Genomic DNA, 25,878 nt, shown 5'->3' on the forward strand with positions numbered 1-25,878 from the left:
AAAAGTCAAAGTCTGCTCCAGCCCATCTCCCCAAAATCCTGTTCCAATGTCTGTTTATTCACTTGGCTGGATCCTGGCTCCCAGGGCACAGTTCTGGGAGAAGGGCTGGCCCCAGCACACAGAGGCAGGGCTGTTAATGTTTAATGGACAGGGATTCCCGTGCTGACGTGGGCAGGACAGGGCTGCCTGCTGGGCCCTGTGAGTGGCAGGTGGGTAAATATTTGTGCTGGGCAGCCGTTGGCGTGTCCGGGACACACTCCTGTGCCAAACAGCCAGCTCTGCCATGGGGCTGAGCAGCCAGAAAACCCTATCAATAACCTGGGAAAATGTATTAATTGAGTGTGATTTCATTAAGTTGCCCATTAACAGGGTGAGGGCAGCTGCTGGGCTGCAGGGCGTGCTGCTGAGGGGGGCCTGCTCACTGTCTCGCTGCTGGCATCAGCTCTGTGAGCTCTGCAGTGACTCTGGGGAGGCTTCAGCTCTGGTGGCAAACCCTCAGCTGGGTTTCGAGAGCTGTGCCATGTCTCTGGGTCCCTTCCAGTGCTGGGGTCTCGTGGCCAGGGTGCTGTCTGAGCCAGGACACACCCAGTGGTCAGCAGGGGTGAATCTGTGTCCCCCAAAGCCAACCAAAATGAGGGGCTTTGTGCTGGGGACTTCCTGGGGACTTTGTGATCCTGTCCTGCCAGGATGGCCGAGACTTTGGTGGTTTTGCTCTCACCTCAAGTCCACCCAAGGTTACAGTGACAAAGCCACAAACCCACTTACGTGGTTTGTGTCACAGCTGGGGTCTCTGAGATCACCATCTCCCCCAGCCCAGGGCAGGGAGGAGCCAGGAACAGCCTCCTCCCAACCATTAAATAACCATGGAGCTGGGAGCAGTGGGAGCCTGGCAGGAGGAGAAGGGACATAGAAGCATCACAGCTCTCTCTGCTCTCACATGTTTAAATCACTCTCCTAAAACGTGCAGCAGCCTTTATGCATGCTACCTTAATTTTACAGGAAGGTGGCATTTGAAAATCAGGACCCAAAGTGGGGATGTGGGCTTGGGGATGGGGGGAATGATACTGGTACCCCATGTCTGGAAGGAGGTGATTAGTGATCTTTGGCTGTCTGAGATGGCTGCTGGTGTTCTGGGGAGCAGGAGCAGAAAGGGGTTTATTTTCCACAAAGCTTGTAGCAGAGTCTGGACATGCAAACTCCCATCCCTGGTGCAGCTGCCCAGGAGCTGTGTGGGCACTGTTTGCTGTGCAATCTCCAGGGCACTGTGCCTTGGCTCAGCACTGTGGTCTGTCTAAACCTGTCACTAATTACTGGGGGACCTGGCTGGGCGTCCCCAGGGGCTGTGCCAGTTGCCAGTGGGTGCCTGTTGGCTGAGGCTGCTTCCAGTGCAGGAGGAAAATGTTGCTGATCCGTGGCTTGGTTGATGGAATAGTGACTGATGGTTACAGCTCTTACAATCCCAGACAACAATCCTGCCTTGTCTCAATGAGTAGCTCTTTTAAAGACACTACAGAAAATACAGAGTAGTGCAGATAAATCCTTCACACCTGTCTCCCCCACAAGCCCACAGCTGCTGCCATGTGCTGCTCTGGGGATGGTGCATCCACAAATGCCCTTTGCTTCCTAGAAATACCCACCAGCAGCATCCAGCTGTGTGATACAGCACCAGGCTGGGCAGAATCCACGGGACAGGAGAGGAAGAGTGATGCTGGAACCCTCTGGGAGAAGGGTGCACTCTTTTTGAGCATGTAGTTACATCTTCCTTCCAGCCTCTCTGCTGCACTAAAACCCCAAATCACTGGCATGGCTTTAAAAGGTTGAGGGCAGGGGGAAGCCCTGGGGTGCTGCTGGCTGTGTTCCCTGGCTGGAGCTGCTGCTCTTTGGGCAGTACAAGAGGCTGGGCAGCCCCTCTGTGAGCCTGACTTGTCAGCAGGCCCCAGCTGAGCTGCAGCATTTCCACCTCCTTCTATTCCTCCTAATATTATTTATATTATTTTTGTGATGGAAACTTTAGTTCTGCTCTTAACTGCTTAAGAAGCAGCTATTTCCTCTGGACTGTTTCCACTGCCCACAAACCTGCCCACTTCTTAGCCTGGAAATCTGACAAAACATCAACAGGCTGAGAGAGCTGGGCTGCTCAGCCTGGAGAAGAGAAGGCTCCAGGGGGACCCCAGAGCCTGTCCAGTGTCTAAAGGGGCTCCAGGAGAGCTGGAGAGGGACTTTGGACAAGGACCTGGAGTGACAGGACAAGGGGAAATGGCTTTAAGCTGAAGGAGGAGAGATTTAGATTAGATTTGAGAAAGGAATTCTTCCCTGGCAGGGTGGTGAGGCCCTGGCACAGGATGCCCAGAGCAGCTGTGGCTGCCCCTGGATCCCTGGCAGTGTCCAGGGTCAGGTTGGATGGGGCTTGTAGCAGCCTGGGACAGTGGAAGGTGTCCCTGCCTGTGGCAGGAGGGTGGGATGAGATGAGCTTTAATGTCCCTTTCACCCCAAATCATTCTGTGATCCTCTGATCACACTGTAACCCTGCAAACACCTCTGCAGTGGCCTGGCTGCCCCCGTGCCTGGCCAGTCACGCAAGCTGGGAGCAGCAGGAAATTTGATATAACCTCTGGTTGCTGTGGGTTACATAGCACCTTTTTTAAAAAGGCATGGAAAAATAAAGAACTTGGAATGTTGTGGGTTTTTTTATTTCCCTTTTCCCTTTTTTAATAAGAAAGACACTATTGTGAAAGTAATAATTGTTTTGTAGCCATGGGCATTTGAAAACAAACAGGCCCATATCAGGCAAAGCCATCAGTGGCTGGGGTGGGTGCTTTCAGCTCTTTAATAAATAAGTCTGGTTGGTGTTTCAGGAGTCCATTTTCTGAAGAGGCCAGGAGATTTTGGCTCTCTTGAAGGCTGATAGCGTTGGATGTCTCAAAAAAAGATGATGGGTTTGAATGTTCCTTGATGGGTTCCTGAATGTTCCTGATGGGTTTGTTGAGCCTTTGAATGTTCCTTTTGATGTTGTCTTGGACTGGGTGCCTTACCTCAGGTTCTGGGTCTCTCATCTCTGGGGGGGGTGTTACCAAAGGAAATAGGATTTGTTTTCTTTATTGGGTTTACACCCAACTGCCAGAGGAGCCCAGTGCCTCCAGGGGACCTGGGACACCTCTTCTGCAGCACTTTGGCTCATTATTTTCTTCAGAACATTTCAGGGATGCTGATGGGCCTTCATGGTGGGCCCTGGGAAAGGAGCTGAGTGCACTGATTTCTTGTGAAGGCTGCTAGAACAGAGACTAGACAGAGTTAAAGAATAAAGTTTATTTATTAAAAGGCCTCAATGGATCCACGCTGGGCAGCACAAGAGCCCAGCCAGGACTACACCCAACATGAACCAAAATGGTCACAAAATGGATAAATGGTCATGGGGTCTCTCACTTTTATAAGTTCTGCTCAATTTGCATATTGGAGTTAATTGTCCAACTACAGCACCAGGCCATGCAGTCCCATCCTGCTTGTTTTTCGCTCTTCAGCCCACGTTGTTTGTGCTCTTGGGCCTGAGATCTGGATCATTTGTCCTTGGTCCCCAGCTGGAGCAGGAATTGTTTTGTCTCCCTGCTCTGTGAAGAGAGCTCACCATCCCCTCATATGAAGCTCAGAACTACACAATAAAGCAGCACAGAATCTGAAAAATAGAAAAGCTCAAACCTGAGGCATCGGCATTAGCCCAGGATAGGGCTAATGGATATCTGCAAATAGCTGGGAGGCCATGGTGAGGTTGTTTTGGGCTCAGAGTTACTCACACTGGAGATGTATGCTTCGAACCTGCTCCTTTGATTTACCTAATCCTGTAAAACAGGGAGGTGAGAAAACCCACTGGGGTGTCCTGGTGCTGAACGTGCTGGGACTGTGCTCCCCTGAACCTGCCCTTTATTGCTTGGCTTGGTCCTAAGCTCATACCTGGGGACACCTCCTGTGTGGGGGAGGCTTACACCTGGCAACATGGCTTCATTGATGAGGTGTCCTTGTATTATTGGCAATAATTAATAATAATAGCAAGCTAACCTCTGTTTGTTGCCAGAGGAAACGTGGAAGGCAGAGAAGTGGGTGGTAAGTGGAGCTGTTGCATCTCTGGTGCTGAGTGATGCCTGCTAATTCCTCCAGCATCTGTTGCTTCCCTCTCCTGGGGAACAACACAAATAACCAGAGGAAAATAAATAGAGAAAAAACAATTATTTTGAGACAGGTTGGAGTGGAACAGTTTTCCCTGCACCTGCTTTCTGGGGGCACTCAGCAAGTTCGTGGAGCTGAGGAGAGCAGCACTTCTCTGCATCCAAATTAAATCCTGGCTTCTCCCTGCAGCCAGGGAAATGCATTTGCCAAACAGTTTTATTTATTTACTTACTTATTTACTTTTTTATTATGTTGCTTTTTGGCTTCAGTGTGGGTCATAAATAACGAGAAGCAGAAACAAGCATCTCTGAGCTCTCTCCTTGGCTGGGGTCAGGCCCTGCTCTTGTTCCCAGGGATGCTGCCCTCAAAGGTGGGCTGTGCTGGGAGGGGACAAGGGGGGACTGGGAGAGCTTGGGGAGAGGGGAATTTTAATTTTATTTCAGAGTTTGGGGGATCTGTCTCATTATAGCAGCAAAAGAGAAACTGGAAGGATTTTGAAAGGCAAAAAATCACTAAAAATAGAGTGTGGGGGACTTCTATGGCTCACTGGGGTTTTATTACTGAGCTGAGCTGTGATCCCAGTAAGGCACAAGGCTGGTGGCTGAGAGCTGGCTGGGAAGGGGTGGCAGGGACAGCCACCCCTGCTTGGATCCTGCCCTGCAGAGGCTTTCCAGGGCAGGAGTGGAAGCCTTGACCCAGCTCCTTCTCTGCTCCAAGAAAAACACAGTTACCTTCTTAGGAACAAGCTCAGCATCTCTCGTCTCCTAGGGAAAGAAAGAGCTGGAGGAGGCAAACATGGAAAAGGCAGAGGAGAGCTGGAAGGATTTGGGGACAGCCAGGAGTAGTGGCTGACCAGGGATGGGCCTGAGCCTGGTGCCAGCAATAACTGGGACAGTACCAGCTGGTGGGTTTCCAGGCCGTGCACGAGGGTTGTACCAAAAATTCGCTGCCTAATGCTCTGTTTCCACCTCTCCCCCTGGCAGATGTTCATCATGGAGAAGGTGGAGGGCACCCAGTGCAGCCTCCACGAGTTCAGCATCACCGGCTCCACCTACGCCCCCGAGGGACAGATGTGAGTGAGGTCCCCTCCCCTTCCCAGGGACACAGGGTGGCCCTGGGCTGGCAGCAGAGCTGGGGGAAGATGGGTGGGTGAGGTCCATGGCCACGGCTGGGGGTCCCCATGAGCTGGGGAGAAAGGAGGGGTTTCCATGGTGATTTGCAGTCCTCTCTATGGGGATACCCACTGGGCTTGTGAGTGTTGGGTGATTGACTGTACTGTGCTGCTCATGGGGAGCAGGGCAGTTGTTTCCCTGTCCCTCACATCCAGCTCCTGTCCCACTTGATTTGGGTGCTGGTCACCCTGGCTCTGCCTTCCCACTGCTCAGCAGAGGGGCTTCCACACACTTGGCTCTCCCTTGGTTAGCAATCCCAATAAAACAAGGCCACCTGTGAACCAGAAAAGATGACAAATGTGGGAGTGGTGATGAACAAGGCTTTTTGCAGCAGAAGATGACTCTCCATGTTTCTGGAGCCTGCACAGTTTTGCTGTTGACTAGCGACTGTTACCCCTGCAGGATGCAGGGCAGGCAGCTTGTCTGGGAGCCACCAGCAATGCTCAAGGGAACTTGCAAATGGCTCAAACCCCACAAGGAAAATGCTCCCTGAGCCCTGTGCCCACAGCAGGGATGGCTCCCATGGCTGGTGTGCCCAGGGCACGATCCTGCTGATGGCAGGGCGTGTCTCAGGGCAGTCATGGGCTTTGCAGAGCTGCAGCTGAGGGCAAGGAGTGGAAACTGGGGGCTTTTCTCTGAAGTGTTATCACACACATGGGGTTTTCTGCTGTTGTTTTTGTTTATTCCTGTTCTTTTGGAAGGAGGTGGTGTCCCCCAGTGTGGCAGATTCTGGGACGAAGGCACATGAGAAGCTCAGCTGGTGGTGGGAGCACTCTCTGCTCCCCTTTGCTTTGCTCAGTGATCCCAGACACATTTGTCAGCCTGGTCCCTTCTGCTCATCCGTGGAGCAGCTGTAATTCATCTCAGCCACAGACTTAATTTCATGAATATTTATAGAGCCAATTTGATCCTTGGCTAGGAATCTCCATTAGAAACTGAGCCAAGTCATAAGCTGGTGTCAATCAGTGCATTTCAGTTAAAATTGATGAGGACCCGGGGGCTGAACTTCTGCCTGCCAACCTCAGAAGCTCAGTCCCCTGTCCTCTGGGGGCTGCATTCAGGGCCACTCTGTTGGTCTGCAACAATTTGTGTTGCTCTTGAGTTTTAGCTCTTGAGTTAAGAGCTCTTGTTGCTCTTGAGTTTTGCTTTAGCCCTGTCCCTGTATTGTGTATTAAGAGGGATGTGTGGGCTTGCCAAGAGAACCCTCTTTCCCCCAGGGCTGGTGGCACTGAAGGGCTTGTTTGCTTTAAGCTGGCCTTGGCAGGGGGATATTTCCTGCAGGACCCTGGGTTTGCTCACACAGCACCCAGCCAGCAGCACCTTTGCTGATGTTTTTCCCAGCACATGGGTCTGACCCTGCAGGGACTGCTGACGATGGGGCTGTAACCTCCCATCCCTTCCCAGCAATATCCAGGGGATCCCATGCTGCAAAAGCCATGCTTGCTGTGTCTGCAGCTCCCTCCTCCACCCACTGTCCCTTCCTGTGAGCCCAGGGCCAGGCAGCATCTCTGGGCAGGAGCAGTGGATCTCCCTTCCCGCTCACAGCCCAGTGCGGCTTCGTCTCCCTCAGCAAACAGATTTTTCAGATTTTCTTGGCTGCTCTGTGTTTTCCGCTCCCGAGCTGTAACAAGGGCTCCGAAATGTTCTTTCCATTGGGAACCAACAGTGGAATAAGCTGATCCTAGTAAATGCCTGACAAATTATTTTTCCAGCCAGCAGATGACCGGCTGGGTTTACACAGCTCTAACCTGCAGTTACCTCTGCTGGAACCAGGATAATTTTTTTATTTCCTTTAAAAGCACTGCTACCATTCCTACCACCAGGCGAGGAGAAGCATCTGGCTTGCCTGGAGTGTTCAGGGCTGCTCCTTTCCATAGCAAAGAGCTGCTATTTAGGAAGCAAAGATCACAGTTCAGCACTTGCTTGGAAGCAGTCACAGCAGTGCAGCTGTTAAAGCTCTCTGCTGCTCCTAAATGCTCCCTTGGGTTCCCTCTGGAGTGTGAAACAGCATCACAGGGAGGAGAAGGGACTTGCTGTTGGTTCCACAGCTCCTCTGGATTCAAAGCAAATGGAAACCCCTGAGGGGGTGGATGTTAACATGAATTTCTTTGCCCCTTTTCTGGTCCATCACCTTCATCATCAGCCTGTGAGTAGCCCCTGCTTGCTCCTTTGAACTCCTCTGCAGCCCCCTATTCTGGACCACTTCCAGAATTTATTTGCCTCCTGTGATATTTTATTTGCAATTTGGTGCTGCCCCATTTAATAAAGTACAAAATGTGAACCCAAGGATTTATTGCCAGCACTGGTGCTTTAACTGGGCTTTTGCTTCCACTTTTGCAAGAGTGATATGTAGGCTATCTATCCCCCTAGAAGGGATGTTTAGGACAAGCTAAGTGTATTTGAAGGTGTGAGCTGGTGTGAGGCTGATGGGGTTGTTTTCTGCCCGCAGCCTGAAGGACGAGCAGCCGGTGCAGTGCGGGCAGTACGACGGGCTGGTGGAGCTGGCCACCATCTGTGCCCTCTGCAATGACTCCTCGCTGGACTACAATGAGGTGTGGGGGCACCAGGGCCAGGACAGGGTGGGGAGATGCTCTTGCTGTGCTTCAGGGCAAAGCCAGTAGAGTTTGTCCCTTGGGATCCCCTTCCCTGGCTTCAGCTCATCCCAAGGGGATGCTCTGGTGTGGTGGCTGACAGCATCCTTGGGGGCAGCAGCAGCATGTAGAGGATGTGCTCTAAAGCTTAAGCTCTTCTTTTCCTGCCCTCTAGTCCAAAAAAGTCTATGAGAAGGTGGGGGAAGCCACTGAAACAGCCCTGACGTGCCTGGTGGAGAAGATGAATGTCTTCAACACAGACCTCAGCAAACTCTCCAAGGTGGAGAGAGCCAACGCCTGCAACTCAGTGAGTGAGGAGGAGCCCCTGTGAGCTATAGCACTGGGGGACGGGAGGGAGAGGAGGGGTTTAGGATGTCTGATATTTGGGCAAATAAACACTTGCAATAATCTAAGGGACTGATTTGGCACAAGGATGCAATTTCCGGGATCTCATGGTGAGCTGTTTTTGGAACAGTGGCCCTGGGGGGTTGATGCCAGGGCCTTGAGGACCAACCAACACTGAACCTTGGAGCAGGTGATTCCTGAGGCTCCAACTCAGTCCAGTTCCTGCTCACGCAGGAGAGACCCTCTAAATGATAGCCTCAGCTCTGGCTGCAGATGAGGAAGTTTGGAGTTATCTTTAGGTGCCCAGTTTGCACTGAACAGTCACCCTCCAGCATGAGCCAAACCCTATTCCCCAGAGATTTGCCTGCCCCAGTGACATTTGCTCCTTGGAAACATTTATTTTTGACATGAAAATATCTTTAGCTAGCTATTCCCCTACTCCAGTGTCTCCCTGTCCTCCTGGGTGAAAACATACTTTATTTTGGGTCTGTATTTCCTCTGCTTTAGATCTTACAATGTCTTTCCTTGCTCAAAGGGCTTTCTGTTCCAGCATTTTTCCCCAGATAGATCTATGCAGGTTGTAATAAATCTCCTGACTCTTTTCTGATAAGGAAATCTTGTAAGCTTTAGCCCTGTCCCATCCTTCCTGGCTCTTGTGGCTGCCTTTCTCCTCCCACCCCGGGGCTCAGCAGGGTTGTCAGCCAAGGCAGAGAGCACCAGTGTCCCTGGCATGCCCTGCTCAGCCCAGTGCTGTTCCTGCAGGTGATCAAGCAACTGATGAGGAAGGAGTGCACCCTGGAGTTCTCCCGGGACCGCAAGTCCATGTCTGTGTACTGCACTCCCACCGGGCCTGGCAACAACTCTGCTGGCAGCAGGATGTTTGTCAAGGTAGGGGTGGGCAGCTGCAGGGCCCACCTCCCCCTCACAGCCAGCAGCACCTGGCCCTTGCTGCACAGGGTGGTGGTGATGCTCTGCAGTTCCTCTCACACTCTGGGCAATGTGAGAGGAACTGCAGATCATTCCCTGCAGTTCTGGAGGAAAGTCTGAGCTGCCTGGGGATCCAGGATCCAGCAGGTAGGCTGGTGGGGTCAGGGGGAGTCTTTGCCATATTGATTAGGGAAGAAAGGGGGTGAGATGCTTTAGAGGGGGGAAAAGGTGCTGAATGTGCTGGTGCTGGGGCAAGGGAGAGCTGACCTCATGCAGAATTTGGGCACTTGCCTTTATTAAAGGCTTGGACCCTCCGGATGCCAGTAATGCCCAAAGGATGATGTCCAGTTTTCCACTGTAGCCAGAAATAAAATAGTGTTTCATAGGGCATTTTCTTCCCAAGAGAAGACATGCAGTGGAATTTCTCCCCGCTGACTCTGAGAAGATTTAGATATTGTTGTTCCCACTGGGAGATTATCTGGGTAGGTGAACTCTGCCCTCCAGGTCAGGCTGGGACCCTCTGAAGCCTCTGATCTGTGGCCCTGGCTGAGCTTTTTAAGAGGTGCAATAGAAGGATTGCAAGTTTTATATTAAGGAGTAATATCAGGGTCATTTGTAAGGTCAGAAGGGCTGAGGTGAGAGGCTGGGATGCTGAAGGACATGTTTTCCTGAATTGCAAAGGCATCACAAGCATCTGCTGAGTATCCCACATTTTTTCCCTCACAGATTTACAGCCCTCATCCCTTGCAGGTCAGAGCAGGGATCTGTGGGGCAGGAGTATTTCGAGAGGATATGTAGGTTTTTCAGGAGTCAGCTGGCTCTCCAGCAGATCCTGTTCTTGGTGACCTGGCGTGGGTTCGTGCTCCGGGGTGCGATCCCGGTGTGCTCGGTTGGAGGCTGCCATCTAGTGCCCTGAGCCACAGGGCCGGGATGCGCGCTGGAATTTTGGGGAGATTTCCTCTGCCTTTGCCCAAGCTTGGCGCCTTCCCTCGCTCTGGCGCTTCCTGCGATCCTCCAGCTTCACTCCAGCCTCTGAGCCCTCCTCTCCTCCGCAGGGTGCCCCGGAAAGCGTCATCGAGCGCTGCACCCACGTCCGCGTGGGCACTGCCAAGGTGCCGCTCACCGCCACGGTGCGGGACAAGATCCTGGGCAGGATCCGGGACTGGGGCATGGGCATCGACACCCTGCGCTGCCTGGCCCTGGCCACCCACGACTCGCCCGTCCGCAGGGAGAGCATGCAGCTGCACGACTCCGCCGCCTTCGTGCACTACGAGGTACGGCACCGCACCTTTGGCCAGCAGCTGTCTGCCTCGTTCCCAGGGTTTCCCCACATACTCCCAGCTGTCCCAGCAGTATTTGCCCTCTGGGTTCTCTGTGGCTCGTCTCCTCTGCAAAACTCAGGGGCCGATCTGAAGGATAACAAGCCCCATCTCACTGAGCACGTTTTCCTGTGGATTGACTGCTGAGAGGGCCTTGGAGACCATTGTGAGGGATGGGGAGGAGGGGAGGAAAGAAAAAGCGTGTGAGGAGGAGCAGAGGGGATGGGAACATCCCATTGGATTGGGTCTGTAGAGTGCATCCATGGGGCAGTTGGTAGGAAACCTCTTGGAAGTTTCTTCCCAGGGGAAATCCCTGTGAAGCCCAGGGTGGTCACAGCAGCAGGGGGGAAGTGGATGCGTCCCAAGGGGTTAATGTGGGTCTGGGGTGTGTTCCTCCTGCCCAGAACAACCTGACCTTTGTGGGCTGTGTGGGGATGCTGGACCCTCCCCGCAAAGAGGTCACCTCCTCCATCGAGATGTGCCGCAAGGCCGGCATCCGCGTCATCATGATCACTGGTGACAACAAGGGCACGGCAGTGGCCATCTGCCGCCGGATCAGCATCTTCTCCGAGACCGAGGACGTGTCTGGCAAGGCCTACACAGGCCGGGAGTTCGATGAGCTGCCCCCTGAGGCGCAGCGCCAGGCGTGCCGCGAGGCCCGGTGCTTCGCCCGCGTGGAGCCGGCGCACAAGTCCCGCATCGTCGAGTACCTCCAGTCCTTCAATGAGATCACGGCCATGGTGAGCCCTCGGGGACACCCTGCCACCCCCTGTCCCCTCCTCCCCACCCTGCTCAATCCCTCGCACACCTAACCACGGCTTTGTGCAGACAGGTGATGGCGTCAATGACGCTCCGGCCCTGAAGAAGGCAGAGATTGGCATTGCCATGGGGTCAGGCACGGCCGTTGCCAAGTCAGCAGCTGAGATGGTGCTCTCCGACGACAACTTCTCCACCATCGTGTCAGCCGTGGAGGAGGGCAGAGCCATCTACAGCAACATGAAGCAGTTCATCCGCTATCTCATCTCCTCCAACGTCGGGGAGGTTGTTTGGTGAGAGCCTCCCACACCAGGCACCATGCTGCAGTGGGGGGACACATCCCCTGGGACAGGTGACCAGCAGTCAGCAGCATGTAGTGCCCAAACTGGTAATCCCAGGCACCACGTTTCATTCCTCAAGGGCAAGGAGATTTTTTTTTTTTTTTTTGGTAGTTTTACAATCCTGCCATCCTGCAGGACCTGTTCTGTCAAAGTATTACCCATAAGCTCATGTGAGTGCCTGGTCTGGGTGCAGATATTTGTGCATAGGCTGCTGGCACCCAGTCACAGCTATCCCTGCCCATGCCCATTCCTCCCAGTCCTCAGCAACATTAGCACAACCTTGGGATCACTTGAGCATCCTTTGCCCTTGCATTTCAACATGGGTGTTTGTGCTGGGAATGGGAATGGGAACCTTTGTGGACATCAATAGTTGGGTTGCAACTGCAAAACAAATTTTAATAGCAACAGAAACAAATTTTAGCTGCAAAATTCAGTGCTAGGCTTCGGGTTCCTTATCAGAGGCTGTGGGTTTGTCTGCAGGACTTGGGTGGATATTCAGTTCGGGGCTTTGGATCAAGATGCTCTCTGCTCCTTGCATGACACAGAACCTTGGCTGCCCAGAGCTTGTCTAATTTCCTATCTCCTGTTTTTTCCCTGCAGTATCTTCCTGACAGCCATCCTGGGCTTGCCCGAGGCCCTCATCCCTGTGCAGCTGCTGTGGGTGAACCTGGTGACAGACGGGCTGCCGGCCACCGCGCTGGGCTTCAACCCCCCCGACCTGGACATCATGGACAAGCAGCCCCGCAACCCCAAGGAGCCCCTCATCAGTGGCTGGCTCTTCTTCCGCTACCTGGCCGTTGGAGGTGAGTGCTGGGGTGGGTGGGCACTCTTAGGGTGTGCCTGGGGTGTCCTGGCGGGGTCCCTCTCTGGGTGCTGGGGTAAGGGTGTCTCTCTTGGCCGCAGTGTACGTGGGCCTGGCCACAGTGGGCGCAGCGACCTGGTGGTTCCTGTACGACGCTGAGGGACCGCAGGTCTCCTTCCATCAGCTGGTGAGTCAGGAGGGGAACAGGCTGACAGCTGGAGCAGATGGGTGAGGCTGTGCATTCACGTGTTGGGGTCTTTCATCCATCTTTCCTCTGTGTTGGTTGTAGCAGTCTCAGATTCCTAGTGGAGTTTCTCACTTTTATAAGTTCTGCTCAATTTGCATCTCTGATGGAGACACATGTGTGCTCAAACTCCTTCCTAACTGCACCTGAGACCCTCCAAGCCACTGTCCAGCCATACCTAAGGCCCAACCCCAAGAGAAGCTGGGTCACTGTAGGCAGTTTATTGGTTGCTCTGAAATGTGGATTATTTAACAGCAACCCATTTCATCCCGTGCCCCCCAACCAGTCGATTCTTCCTCCTCTCTCCTGCCTTTCCTGCTGCTCTGCCATGTATTTACCAGCAGTTTCCTGTGCTGACAGAGGAACTTCATGAGGTGCACCGAGGACAACCCCATCTTCGAAGGAATTGACTGTGAGATCTTTGAGTCGCGATACCCAACGACGATGGCTCTGTCTGTGCTGGTGACAATCGAAATGTGCAATGCTCTGAACAGGTGTGCTGGCCACAGGGCTGCTCTCTTTGCTCTGTGTGTGACTGATTTTGTCTCTTTGAGTGTCTGTGGGTGGGCTGAGGGCTTTGCTTTGGCTCAGCAGAGCCGTTCAGAGCATCCTCACAGGGGACCACAGGGTTTTCCAAAGAGAAACTCCTCCAAGGCAGTGTGCTGTGGCTGAGAGCAGTGAAGGAAGAACTGGATCTGCTTTCATTAGTGATTTGGTCATTAATGATCAGCCCTAATCCATGCATTGCTGGTTGTATCCACATCCACATCCAGTTTGCAGCAAAGCCTGAAGATGAACAGCCTGGCAAAGGAAGGATATAGCATATGGCCTTGCATGTTAGAGGGAAATGGAATTCCCAGCATGGGCAGATGCGGGGAGGTTTCTGGGGCTAACATTGTCCCCTCACTTTCACAGTGTCTCTGAGAACCAGTCGCTGCTGCGGATGCCACCGTGGCTCAACATCTGGCTGCTGGGGGCCATCATCATGTCCATGGCTCTGCACTTCCTCATCCTCTATGTCAAGCCCATGCCTGTGAGTGCCCTCTGTGACCTCCCTGTGCCTTCTATGGACAAGGACATCCTTGGAGCAATCTTTGGGTTGGGAAACTTCTGGAATGGCTGTTCCCAGAAGGTGCCCTCAGGGCCAGGTCCCATGGCTCAACCCAGCATGGAAAATAGGAGTCATTCTTCCCCATGAGCCAAGAGTCAAAAGTTCTCCCTATGGGCAATGCAAAGGCTCTAGATATCTCCAGAAGGTGGTTCAGTCCTTTAGGAATTGTCTCCTTTCTTTGCAAGGTTGGGGATGCCTTGGTTGATGCCCAAATGTGCTTAAGATGAAGTATGTTTCTGTAGCCAGGACGTTGCATTGTCCCTTGTTACCTGCTAAGCACCTGTGACCACATAAACACACAGTCCCACCTTGTGCCTCACTTTCCCCATCAGCAGGAGAGGTGAAGACCATAATTTTTTACTCATCTTGGCCAAGACCCTCCTTGGATCATGACAGACCTTGAAGAAATCCTCCTGTTTGGGCTGTCCCTCTTTATACCAGGGATGACCCTCTTTCAACCATTGCCATACAACAATGTGATCCTTAAAACAACAAAATATCCCACCTACTTCCCTAGTGACATCCTTTCCACCCTGCAGCTCATCTTCCAGGTGACCCCCCTGAGCTGGCCGCAGTGGGTGGTTGTGATGAAGATCTCCCTGCCTGTGATCCTGCTGGACGAAGGACTCAAGTACCTTTCCCGCAACCACCTGGATGGTGAGCATGGTCTGCACCCCCCTGGGTTAGGGTGGCTCCGTGGCACCTTGCTTGGGGCTCCTGGTGGCTTTGTGGACCCCTCGCTCTCCTCCTCTGCTTGTGTGATGTCTGCACCTGCATGTTCACCCACTTTTGTTGTGCAAAGGGGCTTCTCCTGCTCCCTTCCTTCCTGGTGCCACGCCTGGCAGAGCAGCTGGTAGTTACATCTGCTTGAAATGCTCCCTTTGGAGTTGGAGCATTAGATAAATCTGCCACAGGTTATTAATTCAACTCCTCTCGAACCTCCAGGAACTGGATCCCTTTGCTTATGAAGCAAAACAAATCAAACACTGATTTGTAACAGGAACCCTTTCTTTTTTCCTCTCAGATTTCCACCCCTCTCTGTGCATCCTTATTTTGTGTTGGCAGCCTCTATGCTGAGATCAATTGAGAGCTGAACACCTTATAAACTGGTTTTAACAGGGCTGCCCTTGGCCAGCCCCTCTCAGGATGCAGCCCTTGGCACAAGCGGAGGAGAAGCAGCTCCTGTGACACTGGAGCAGCAGTTCCCGTGTGCTCCTGGGCTCCATGCTGTAAATCACAGCATGCCTTTGGGCAGCCCTCCAAAGAGATGATATCATCTTTTCTTTCATTTCTTGCAAAAGATGTTGCTGTGGGGGATATCTCAGCACTGAGTTAAGCCCACGGGTTTTCCCAGCAGTGGCTGCAGGCCCAGGGCTGCCGAGCAGTGCTGTGCCTGCCACAGGGGTGGCCCCTCTCCAGAAAACAGGATTTATTCATTTTTTGGGGTGAGCTTGCCCTGACAGTGATAGCAGGGAGAAGAAGGGCAGAGAAGCTCTGTGGGCTGATGGACAATCTGAGTGTGAGGACTGGATTTCCTTCCACACCATCACCTTGCTCAAACCATCTTTTCACCCCTTAGGCCACCTGTGTCATAGCAAACTCCTTTTTCCCTTCACCCTATAATAACGACCCAAAAATCTCTGCAAAGCCACTCTTACCTTTCCAGGGTTGAAGGCAGGTCCGGCCAGCTTGTCAAGGAAGGCTCTGGGGCATTGTAACAGCTGTGTTTGGTTTTCATGGAGCAGGGCTTTGCAAGTACCTGGAAATATGGGATGGGAAAGTATTGCAGGCAGGAAATGATCACAAACAGATCTCCCTCCCCATCAGTGTGTCCTGGTGTGCAGGTGGTGCTCATGTCAGCCTTTCTTCCTGTGTTGAGCTGATGCAGAAACTCAGCAATTGCTCAGAGAAACAGAGGTGCAGGGCTCCTGTTTTTACAAACCAGATAGAAATTGTTTCTAGCCTGTTTTTATTGAATTGTTTCATCTCTCATCAGACACCCAGGTCTATTTTATCCCACAATTATAAGCCTGTAGCAACAATTCTACAGCGTGGCACTGGGCTGGGGTGTAGGAGAGCTGGTTAATGTTGCATCCCATGCATGCCCTCGGTCTTCACTTCACCATCTGTGGTCTGGGGCTGAGTCTGTCTTTCTCCCACACTTTGTATTTCTCTATAAAATCTCAGCACTGTTGGAGGAAGCACTTTTCTTTGGCTCTGCCTGCACAGCTCCAAGCACAGCAAGGTTTCTGGTAGGCACACCATCCTCTCAAGTGCCATCACAGCAACACAGCAGCTCAGTTTTCTCCTCCCATGGCATACTCCCAATGTTTCAGGTCCTCTGAGCTTCCCTCATCCCCACAGTCATGATGCTGCTGATGCTCACGGGTTGCTCTGTCTCATGGATCCAGGGTTTCCCATGAAGCTCTTCTGTCTCGGCTCTGTGGCAAAATCACCACGCTTAAATCATCAGACTTGAAAGAAGTAATTGAAACTCTTCATCTTCCTGATTCCTCTGGCCTTTGAAAAGCAAAGAAAAAACCTCCAAAAGCCACTTTTATGTGTGGTCTTGTGATTTTTTTACCAGGCATTCTCAGGACAGAAAGACCCAAGTGGAGCGGGAAGCACCAGTTGAATACCTGCAAGACTCCAGAGCAAGGGTTGGCTTCCTTACGTGTCTCATCCCTGAATGCTGTATCCCTGTGCTTCCTGCAGTCTTGACTGTGTGTGGTGGACACCTGCTTGGAATGTGTCTGGGTGAACATGGCTTAGATATAGAATAGAGATACAATAATAGAGCCTAGAGACTCTACCCAGACAGGATCTCCTTTCCCACAGTGGTGTCTGTGTTTTGCTTCAAAATAAGGCCTAACAAGCCTGTGAAGTAGCTGTCTGATGGCAGTTTTGGCCAGGGGCCAGGCTAGCAGTTGGTCTCTGCAAGACAGTGCTTGGGAATGATCTCCAGCATGGGACCTTCCAAGGGATGGCCAAGGGTGTGCATCTGAGGAATGCAAATGTATAGCTGCGAGTTCTGCTGATTCAGGAATTGCATGGAAAAGTTTCTCCTTTGATGAAATTTAGGATAAGTTGTGTTTCCATTACGCTGGATTTTCCTTGTCCTTGAAGTGGCAGAAAGCTGAGACTCTTCAGTTCTCACTGTGGTCTCAGTGCTTTACATTCCTCTCCCCATCACTCTGCTCACATCCAGCCTTTCATCTCACATCCTTTACATATCTGGCTGTCTTCATTCCTCTCTGGCCCCTCTGAGGTTTCTGCTGTCTCAGTTTTGGGAGGTGATGTGAATGTGAGAGCAAGAAAATGTGCATGGCTGAGGTTGGCTTTGTGTGAGCTGCAGATGTTCTGGTTAGGAACATCGAGATGCTCTCAGGGGTCTGTCACATGTGGGCAGGCTCACAAGGGCTCACCACCCTCAGGTATCTCTTGCTGTAATATCTTTAATATTTTCCATGCTCTGTGCATTCAAGTGTTTGTTCTCTCAGAATCCTGTGGCATGCAGGAGGAAGGTTTCCAGGCATCTGTGCCAAGGCCTTGCAAAAGTCTCTGTCTCTTTTCTAAGTGGTTCTCAAGAAGTATCAAATATAGGGAGGACACTGAGATAACCCCAGTGCTCATGTTCCTCTGTGCACCATCAGCCTACTGCTGAGGCCACCCTGCTCCCCTCCTGCACTGTCCCTGCACCTCCTCATGTCCACCATCTCAAAGCAAACCCCTCACAGGTGTTGGAGTTGCTGCTGTGCTTGTTCTCAGCACGTTGAGCAGCAGGCCCTGTCTGGGTGCTGAGCATCACCATCTCTCACCTGTGCTGTGGTAAAAGCAGGGGCAAGATCACAAAGCAGGTGTTTTCTGCAACACAACTACATGCCTGCCCTGACAGCAGCAGGGACACTGAAAATCAGGAGTTTGGATGCACAGGAATTGACTTGGTGTCTTTTGTGGCAGATTAGCATTTAGGCAGCTGTTTGTCCTTGTGCCCAGTGAGGACAGCAGCCCCCGGGGTCATTTTGCAGGAGGTGCAAGATGGTGGCCACCCCACCTTGTTCCTGTTCCCTCTCCCATGGGCAGCACAGTGCCCTGCAGTCTCCTGCCACTGCAGCTGATGTCCATGTGAGGTTGCTCCCTGGGGTGAGCATCTCCACCACCAAGGGAGCTTTGGCCCCTTCTCTGCAAAGCTGGCATCAGCTTTAGGCTTCAGCATCCTCCCAGAGGAGAGTGGCTGGCAGAGGTGGCAGTGCAGTGACAAGTGCATCACACTCCCTGCCAGGGACAGATGGAGCTCTCCATCTGAGACAGCCCGAAATTCGCAGGGACCAAAATCTCCATGTCCCATCAGAAAAAACCCTCCAGCATATAGCAAAAAGGAGTTGTTCATCCTCATTTTACCCCATGCACCTGCACCTGGGTACGAGGGAAGCTCCTGAAAGTCCCCCAGGAGCACAGGAGCTGCTGCAGCTGCCCGTGTTCCCTGCAGAGGAGGCAGGCATCCCTCTCCCTGGCACGGCAGAGCGGGGAGCGAGCGCCTGCGGCCGTGGCCTGCCCTTGTAGGGTAATCTGTGCGTGGAGCTACCTTGGCTGGGTGCTGGCAGAGGAATGTGTCCCCGTGGGCCAAGTATTCCCTTGAGCTGTGGGATGCTCTGCAGGAGAGCAGTGCTGCACCTTCCAGTGCTGGAATATCCACACGGGATTTTACAGTTCTGCCTCGCTTTTTGTTTTTGTTTCCCCCTCTCTCCTGTTTTTCATACGTGTCCGTGTATTGTGCTTTAGAAATGGAAGAGCAGAGGGAAGCTGCCAGTGTTGCTGCCCTGGTATTGCAAAGGGATGGGGGGACAATTTCCCTTTTGGTTTTCTCCTGGGGCCCGGGGTCTTGGCTGAAGCTCAGGGTGCCCTGGTGTGATGGGGGAGATGTGCAGTTTTCAGAGCTACAAGGGCTGCAGCGTTTCCCTTGGTGAAGGAGGTGAGCTGAGTTGGCAGTGGGAGCCTGCATCCCTCCAGCAGCACCTTTTACAGGAGCCTGTTAAGGAAAGTCAAAAGCAGTAAGGAAAAACCTCCCCAAAAGCCTCAGCTGTCCGAGGGGGAGCAGACCTTGGAGGAGCTGAGCTCACATTGTTCAGTTGCTGGTTTGCAAGTGCTGAAGGGCTGTGACACCCCTGGTGTGGGGCAGCATCCAGAGGGACTGTGACCATCTCATCATCCCTGCAAACAGGTCCTACATCCCCCCTGTTCCTCTCACCAGTGTGAGGGAAGAACAGACGGACAGTGACATGCAGGGATCTGCATATGTGGCAGCTGGACCCTTGGCTGGTTGCAGGGCTCTTGGAAACACCTGACTCACTCCATGCCAGGACTGTGTTACTTTAGAGACCTGAGAGCAACTTTTTGAAGAGCACCCACTGTGGTTAAACACTGCAGCCATGTCCCCTTCCTGTCCCTGCCTGCCACGTGCTATGGCATCCTCCTCCCTGTTTGCACAACCACGGGGTGATGTGTTTAGGGGAAGTGCCATGGTTGGCAAATTACCACTGGTGTGTCACCTGGTGGGTTCTGTTCAGCTGCTGGAGGAGAGGGAAGAGAGGCTGCTGCAGTGGGGAGGACATTAATTTGATTATTGCAATGATATTTAGTACAGTGCAGTTACCAGCATCCCTGCCTTACACCAAAGCCTGCAGTGTCATCCAGAGGAATGCTGCCATCACAGCAAACCATTTTATCCCAGGACACAAGGGCTGGGCTCTGCAGCCAACACTGGAAAAAAAATTTGGCAGAAGTTGCAAAAAAGCCTTTTGCCTCTGTCTTGCCTGTTATTTATTAATTCCCCTGAAAGCTGTCGGCACCAGGGTTGGCAGCAGGCGCGGAGCCTCGCGGGTAACCCCGGGCAGGACCCTTATTTATCAAGAGCACAGGAACAGCAGTCCCCAGCGAGATGTGTTTCGTGATGTGTGCAGTGATGAAAGATAGAGAAATACAGTCAAAAGATTCACGATAAGGGATTTTTCTAACTCTCCTTAGCAAGTGCTGCTTCTGGTGGGTTTTTTTTTAAGGAAAAAGATGTGTTTTGGATAAACCAAGCTACCTCAGGCTGGAGGGCAGCTGCTGCCTCAGGGATCAGGGACACTCCTGTCAACTTCTTGAAAATTGGGGATCTAGTTGCTGTAGGTCAAATTCTGGCAGGGATTTTGAGGCTGCTTATATGGAGTTCAAGCTGGATGCCATCACTTTCCTACAGCCTATGTGTTGCCTGTTATCTTCCCTGTCCAACCCTGTGCATCTGGAGGGAGGGAGAAGGTAGGAGGGCAGCCCTGGGACAGTGGCTGTGATGAGTAGGTTGGTCCTTGCTCATTGTTTTGAAGGTATTTATGGGTACATGGGTAGTGTGTGTGTTTTCAGCCCATGGAGCAGAATCCGTGTCTCTGGCTGCAGCAGGGCTGGGGCTCTGGGGTGGGTGGGAGGATGCAGTGAGCTTCCTCCTCTCTGAGCCACTGCTTTTCCCTGCATCATGCCTCATTAGGAGCAGTAAGGACGGATCCTGCCTATTTGCCTTCCCTCATGGCTCCACCTCAGGTTGGATATAAGGAAAAAGTTTTTCATGGAAAGAGTGATAAAGTTCTGGAATGGCCTGCCCAGGTGGTGGAGTCACCATCCCTGGGTGTGTTTACAAAAAGACTGAATGTGGCACTGGGTGCCAGGGTTTAGTTGAGGTGTTGGGGCATGGGTTGGACTTGATGATCTTGAAGGTCTCTTCCAATCCAGTCATGCTGTGAATTCTGAAAACTCATCCCTTTTCCTAACTCTTGCAGAGACCTTCCTCATTCAGGGATCAGCATCTTCCTCCTCCTCCTCACACAGCCTGAGCTGCCACAGCCGCAGTCAGGCCAGCTCTGTGCAGACACGATCCCAGGCTCCTTCTGGGATCAACCCAGGAGCAACCACTCTTGGTAACAAAAACATGGAGCTGGTTTGCTTTTGAACCCTCACCAATACTTTTATTTCTCTTTTTTGCCCTTCGTTTCAGGAGAGGAGGACAAGAAATGAACAACGCGAGGGCGACTCTGAACTAGAGGATCCCTAAGCTGTAACTCGGACTGAAGTCTTGCATGCGTGACCATCGCTAAAGCCAGCAGGACATGCATGTGTCCGACTATCAGACAAATGCGGGTGAATCGTCGAAAAGAAAAAATACTGATTTTCGTTTTGTTCTGTAGCTTTCTTTTTCCTGTACATATGAGTGCAATTACTGGACAGCTGGCGTAGAGTTTGGGGATGGAGCTGTGTGGATCTGAATCATTGTAATGTGGTTCCTTGGGATTTGTTCTTGCCAAATTTGAGACCCTCTTTCCAATTTTCACCCTGACTGAGTGAGCACAGGCAAGGTGGCCTTCATGAGAGATTAAGGCAGGAAGTTGGGATTTGAGGCCACATCCCCCAGTGGGATGGAACGCACAAGGCAGCTTCAGGGGCTGGGAAGGGCTTGGCAGTGAGTGAGGGCACGGAGAGAGGAGAGGGGGCTGTGTGTTGGGGTTGTTGAGCCTTGATGACGTCCATAGTGTTGCTGCTGCTGTGCTCTGCTCCAGTGGCTGCAGCAGCTGGGCGTAGCTTCAGAGTGTGTCCAACATTGGTGTGAATCTCATGGACATGTGTTTATACATCGAGGTCAGGTGCATGTGGTGGAAGGCGAAGTTCTCCCTATTTATCACGCTGTCCTGTTTGATCCCTGCATTATAGAAAGCCCAGCACCTTCTCAGGCTCATCCAGCACCAAAGCACGATGAAGCCTTGTCTGTTCTCCATCTGGCATCTTGCTAGATCCCATCTGCACTATATAAGGCAGTCCTTCTCCTTGTAGGGGCAGCCATGTGAAGAAAACCAAGGGGATGCCCACCTTGCATTCCTCATGTCCACCACTCCTTCCTGGTCACACTTCCTTTTCTCAGTGAATTTTTAACTATTTCCCTAGGAGTAGTAGAGATTAAGTGTTTAGGAGCACATCCATGACTTGATGTGCTCTGCTTTGGAGAACATCACTGACTTGCCCAGGGCATCCCTGCCAAGGGATCACGATGGGAATGAATGTATGCTTTACATAACATGGTCTTTCTCCATGAGTGGTGTTTGTTGTGGCATCCCTTTTTGTGAGGCACCAACTTTATCTTGCCCTCTGGGGATTTTTTCCACAGCAGGAATAAGGCAGTCTTCAGTGAGGATTTGTAGACCAGGAGCGGATTTTGGGATCCATTAAATTTATCTTTCTCCGTTGAGCTGCATCAGCTGAGAAGCTGATACTGGTTGGTTTCTTCTCCAGCTCTCCAAATCCTCCCTCCTGTTTTCCTCACGGTCTCCTAGGATCCATCCTGATGATATTTAGTTAGCCAGAGCCTGTATCTTTCCTTTCTCTTACATTCCAGCAACAGCACTAGAGCCAGGGTCTGGGATAGCATTTGCTCCTTTGTTGTTGGGTTTTCTCTTCTACTTTTTGCCTCTTAAAAGTGTTTTTCTATATCATCTGGGCAAGAGCATCTCTCCTTCCATACAGTAGGTGCCAAATATCATCCCTCCTTTCTTTTCTCCATCACCAGCATTGAAGATGAGCAGAGCCCCCAGACCAATGGGAATGTACAGAATTGTTATACTACTGAGCTGATTTATTGTACAGAAAACCTTGCATGAAATGTTGTTACTGTATTTAATATATAATGTATTCAAGGAATTTTAATATGGAGCTCTTTAAAAAGATCTTTATAGATACTCTGTGGTTAGAAGATTGTTGCTGATTTTTTAAAATCTTACTATACTTTGTCTTGAAGAAGTTTTATTTTTCAAATGTGTTCTGTCTAAATGATTTAATCAGTTGATCCCACGGGATAACCAATTCCTCTTCAAAGATTTTCACCATGGATGAGACCCACCCTGGTGTAGAGGACCAGGACATGACCCAGGTACTGTATAAGCCTTCAAAAAAGGCTTCAGTAAGACTAATGCTGTAGACATGTGATTTGCCCTTCCTCAAAAGGGAGGATTTCACCTTATTTTAGTACAGGTCACAGAACTAAAGAATTGTTTAAGTTGGGAAAGATATCCAAGATGATTGAGTCCATCTCCACTGCTCTGTGCAGAAAAACAACCAGTGGGAATTTAGTCCAGTTCCAGCTCAATGTCATCAGAGGAAGGAGCTTCTCTCTTCTCTGTTTCTCTGAGGCTAACAACAAGTTTGGGAGAAGCTGGGCTGGATTCAGAGGCTGGACTGGATTCAGAGCATCCCAGCCCTGTTCAGAGAGTCCAGCAGGGCCTGCAGCTGCCCAATGGCATCTCCCTGGTCCCTTGTGCCTACAGGAACCTGCTTGGTCCATCCACCACCTGAGTTACACTGTTTTCCCTGGACTTAATGTCTGGTGGAGGATTATGAATTTAACCCAAATGTGTGTGGTATGGAGAAGTTTCTTGTGTAAAAGCCCAGGCAGTGTCAGTCTGTTCATGCAATCATTGAGTCACAATTTTGAGTTACCAAAGCCTGAGCCATCATGGGCAAGAAACCAGAGCTTTGTCCCAGCTTGTTCTTTCCAGCAGCAGCAAATTGCATTTTATTTCTATTGTGAGTTTCAGGTCTATCTAGAAAATAGCCCAGGTAATCTGCACTAGAGCTGCCTGGAGCAGGTGGCCCTCTTGCTAGGAGGGACCATTTTGACACGTCCCCATTTCCCCTTCTGAATAGTTGACCATGTCTCTTGTCTCTCCACACATCCTTTAATTACTTGGAGTACAGGTTTCACTTCATATTTTTTATTACAAAGGCTTATACTTCAAACATCTTAATGAAGTAGAAAAATATCCATAGATGTAAGTATTTTTTCCTTTATTCTTCAGTGAAAGGTCAGGATAAATCACAGAGTAGTTATTTATTGCATGTGTGCCAGCAGCAGCATGCTGGGAGCTTTTACAGGCTGGAACATGTTCTTATGTAAACTTGGAGATCCCAGAGCCAAGACCATCACTTTGGGATAGGCTCTTGTGTCTTACCAAGGCATCTGACTGTGCAATACAAGGGAGATGGACACTGGGTGGCTGTTTTGCCCTAAAGCTTTTTTTAAAAAGCAGCTTAGGGGAAAACCTCTGGGATCCTTGCTTTTCTTGGCAACAGAGGTTAGAAATTATTTCCTTTTTAGTTTTATTTTGATGGTGCTGCCTGGCATATTCTAAGTCTATAAATAAAACTCAGGTCTTTCCAGCAAGACCTTTAGCATTGGTGGGCTGCTGTGACAGATCCTCCACAAGATGCAGGGCTGGATGGCAGCATGGGATTATGATTATCCATGAGCACTTTATATTCCTTCCTCAGGGGCAAAGCACCATGCTGGGGTACAGCCAAGGTGGGAGGGAAAGGTCCTGTGTTCCTGAGGCAAGCACCAGGGGGATCAGCTGTGGAAAGTCTTTTGTACTGTTTTGGGGCGTTGTGCCATTGCTGGATGAGCTTTTCCCCCTGTGGTGGTGACCCCATGGGGATCCCATGTTGGAAAAGGAAAAAGAGCAAAGTGCTGCATCCTGCATTTTATTTGTGTCGTGTGGCCCAGGTCTGGATGAGGTTTGTGTTTGTGTGTTTGGGGTTTTGGCACTGTGAACATTCTGTGTGGGTGTGTTTCTGGTGATGCTCTGCTCAGCCAAGGCTGGATGGCACCACCAGGCACTGGGGAGGGCAGTAGGAGGGACAGGCTCTGGGGAGGGGCTGGGGGAATTCGTTCTTGTAGGAGCATCAGATCTGGGATTGAGTTGGAGTTTCTGCTCATGGTGTGGATGGCAGAAGGAGGAGCAAGAGGAAAACTCAGCATTAATTTTTGGTCCTTCTTTCGTACATCAGGTTGATAATACTGCTTCCCAGTCAGGGTCCTGCTCCACCAAAACTCAACAAATAATGATTTGAGCTGTGCAGGGGCCCTGGCTGGGAGATGTTCATGATGTTCAGTGACCTTGGCATTGCATCACTCCTGAAACTCAAACACACCCAAGTCCCCACTACCAACTCCTAAGACTTACTGTGATTTTTGCACCATACCTGGCATGGCCATCACTTTGTATAAATGATGCCAGCGATTCAGTCCCATCTGGGCTCTTTTTCCTCCCACTTCTGCAGTGGCATTTTCTGTCAGGTGAGACAGCCTGGGAGTACCAACCAAGGAGAGGGCTTTACCCCATACAGATTTTGTGTGGCACAGCTGGGGTTAGGATTTGCAGGGCTGCAGAGGAGACACAGGGTAAATTGTGCTCCCTGGACCTGTTCTTGTGGTGCCATTCAGCTTTTGGTGTGAGTGGGGCATTAAATGAGCCAAAATCTGTGTGTGCCTGGAGTGATGGGCACTTGGGACCAAGAGGAGGGCAACCACTGAACTGCCAGCAGGTGCCCTCAGTGGCTTCAGTCTGGGAATATGCTGATTTTTTTATATGAGATGCCTGAACAGCAAATGTAGAAATCTCTGAGATTGTGCTTCATAGTAAAACGTAAATTGTTATATCTTGGGGGGGTGGGAGGGTGTTATCTGAGGGATAGAACTGCAAGAAATGAGGTTTCCTATTTTATTATATGAGAGATATTTTTCCACTAAATTACTGCTTCCTAAACCGTGTCCTTTGTCTGACTGTAAATAGCCAGGTGTGCTGGGAAGACGTGGGAAGGCTCCTTGTGGTCACATCCATACAATCCACTCTGTTCACACAATATTGGGCTGATTTGTTTTATACTTAGAAAATTACAGAAATAAAAGCAATTTTACTGGATGACTGGGGTTTTTTTTGTCTATTTCACTGTTGTTGTTTTACCTTTTTTTTTTTTTTTTCTTTTCTTGTCCAATTTGTGGCTGATTTGGGGGACATTTGGGAGCCCATGGAGCCATACGGGAGTGCCTGAGGGCATTCTTCAGCCGTAAAAGGAGTTGTGCTCACCAGATCAGGATTTCTTGTGGGTTTTCAGAGGAGCCAAACTAGAAATGGAGCTGAGCTTGTGCCTGGCATGGGATGACAAAGGCAAAATGAGCAGAGTGGCATAATACGACTGTTGGGAATTTTTACATTCACTCTTGGGGCACAAGAATACAAATAACAGTGCTAATTTTGAC

The 25,878-nt window shown here is 51.1% G+C and overlaps 1 protein-coding gene across 3 annotated transcripts in view; it reads left to right on the forward strand.

Annotated features, from left to right (window-relative positions):
• The window catches only part of ATP2A3 (ATPase sarcoplasmic/endoplasmic reticulum Ca2+ transporting 3), a 53,967-nt gene extending 28,427 nt beyond the window's left edge, over positions 1–25,540 (forward strand). For 2 of the 3 annotated variants that reach the window (XM_053995470.1, XM_053995472.1), the window contains exons 9-22: positions 5,142–5,230; positions 7,780–7,882; positions 8,097–8,228; positions 9,029–9,154; positions 10,249–10,467; positions 10,917–11,252; positions 11,341–11,561; positions 12,210–12,412; positions 12,513–12,598; positions 13,016–13,149; positions 13,571–13,688; positions 14,306–14,423; positions 16,354–16,426; positions 20,794–25,540. In XM_053995470.1, the coding sequence (XP_053851445.1) occupies positions 5,142–5,230; positions 7,780–7,882; positions 8,097–8,228; positions 9,029–9,154; positions 10,249–10,467; positions 10,917–11,252; positions 11,341–11,561; positions 12,210–12,412; positions 12,513–12,598; positions 13,016–13,149; positions 13,571–13,688; positions 14,306–14,423; positions 16,354–16,426; positions 20,794–20,839 (2,004 nt within the window). In that variant the 3' untranslated portion in view covers positions 20,840–25,540. The remainder of the gene's footprint in view (positions 1–5,141; positions 5,231–7,779; positions 7,883–8,096; positions 8,229–9,028; positions 9,155–10,248; positions 10,468–10,916; positions 11,253–11,340; positions 11,562–12,209; positions 12,413–12,512; positions 12,599–13,015; positions 13,150–13,570; positions 13,689–14,305; positions 14,424–16,353; positions 16,427–20,793) is intronic. The other variant, XM_053995471.1, reaches the window with a different exon arrangement.
• Positions 25,541–25,878: the final 338 nt, after the last annotated feature.

The sequence above is a fragment of the Vidua macroura genome, chromosome 20 (genome assembly GCF_024509145.1).
Source record: "Vidua macroura isolate BioBank_ID:100142 chromosome 20, ASM2450914v1, whole genome shotgun sequence".
In the NCBI taxonomy this organism is placed as follows: Eukaryota; Metazoa; Chordata; class Aves; order Passeriformes; family Viduidae; genus Vidua; species Vidua macroura.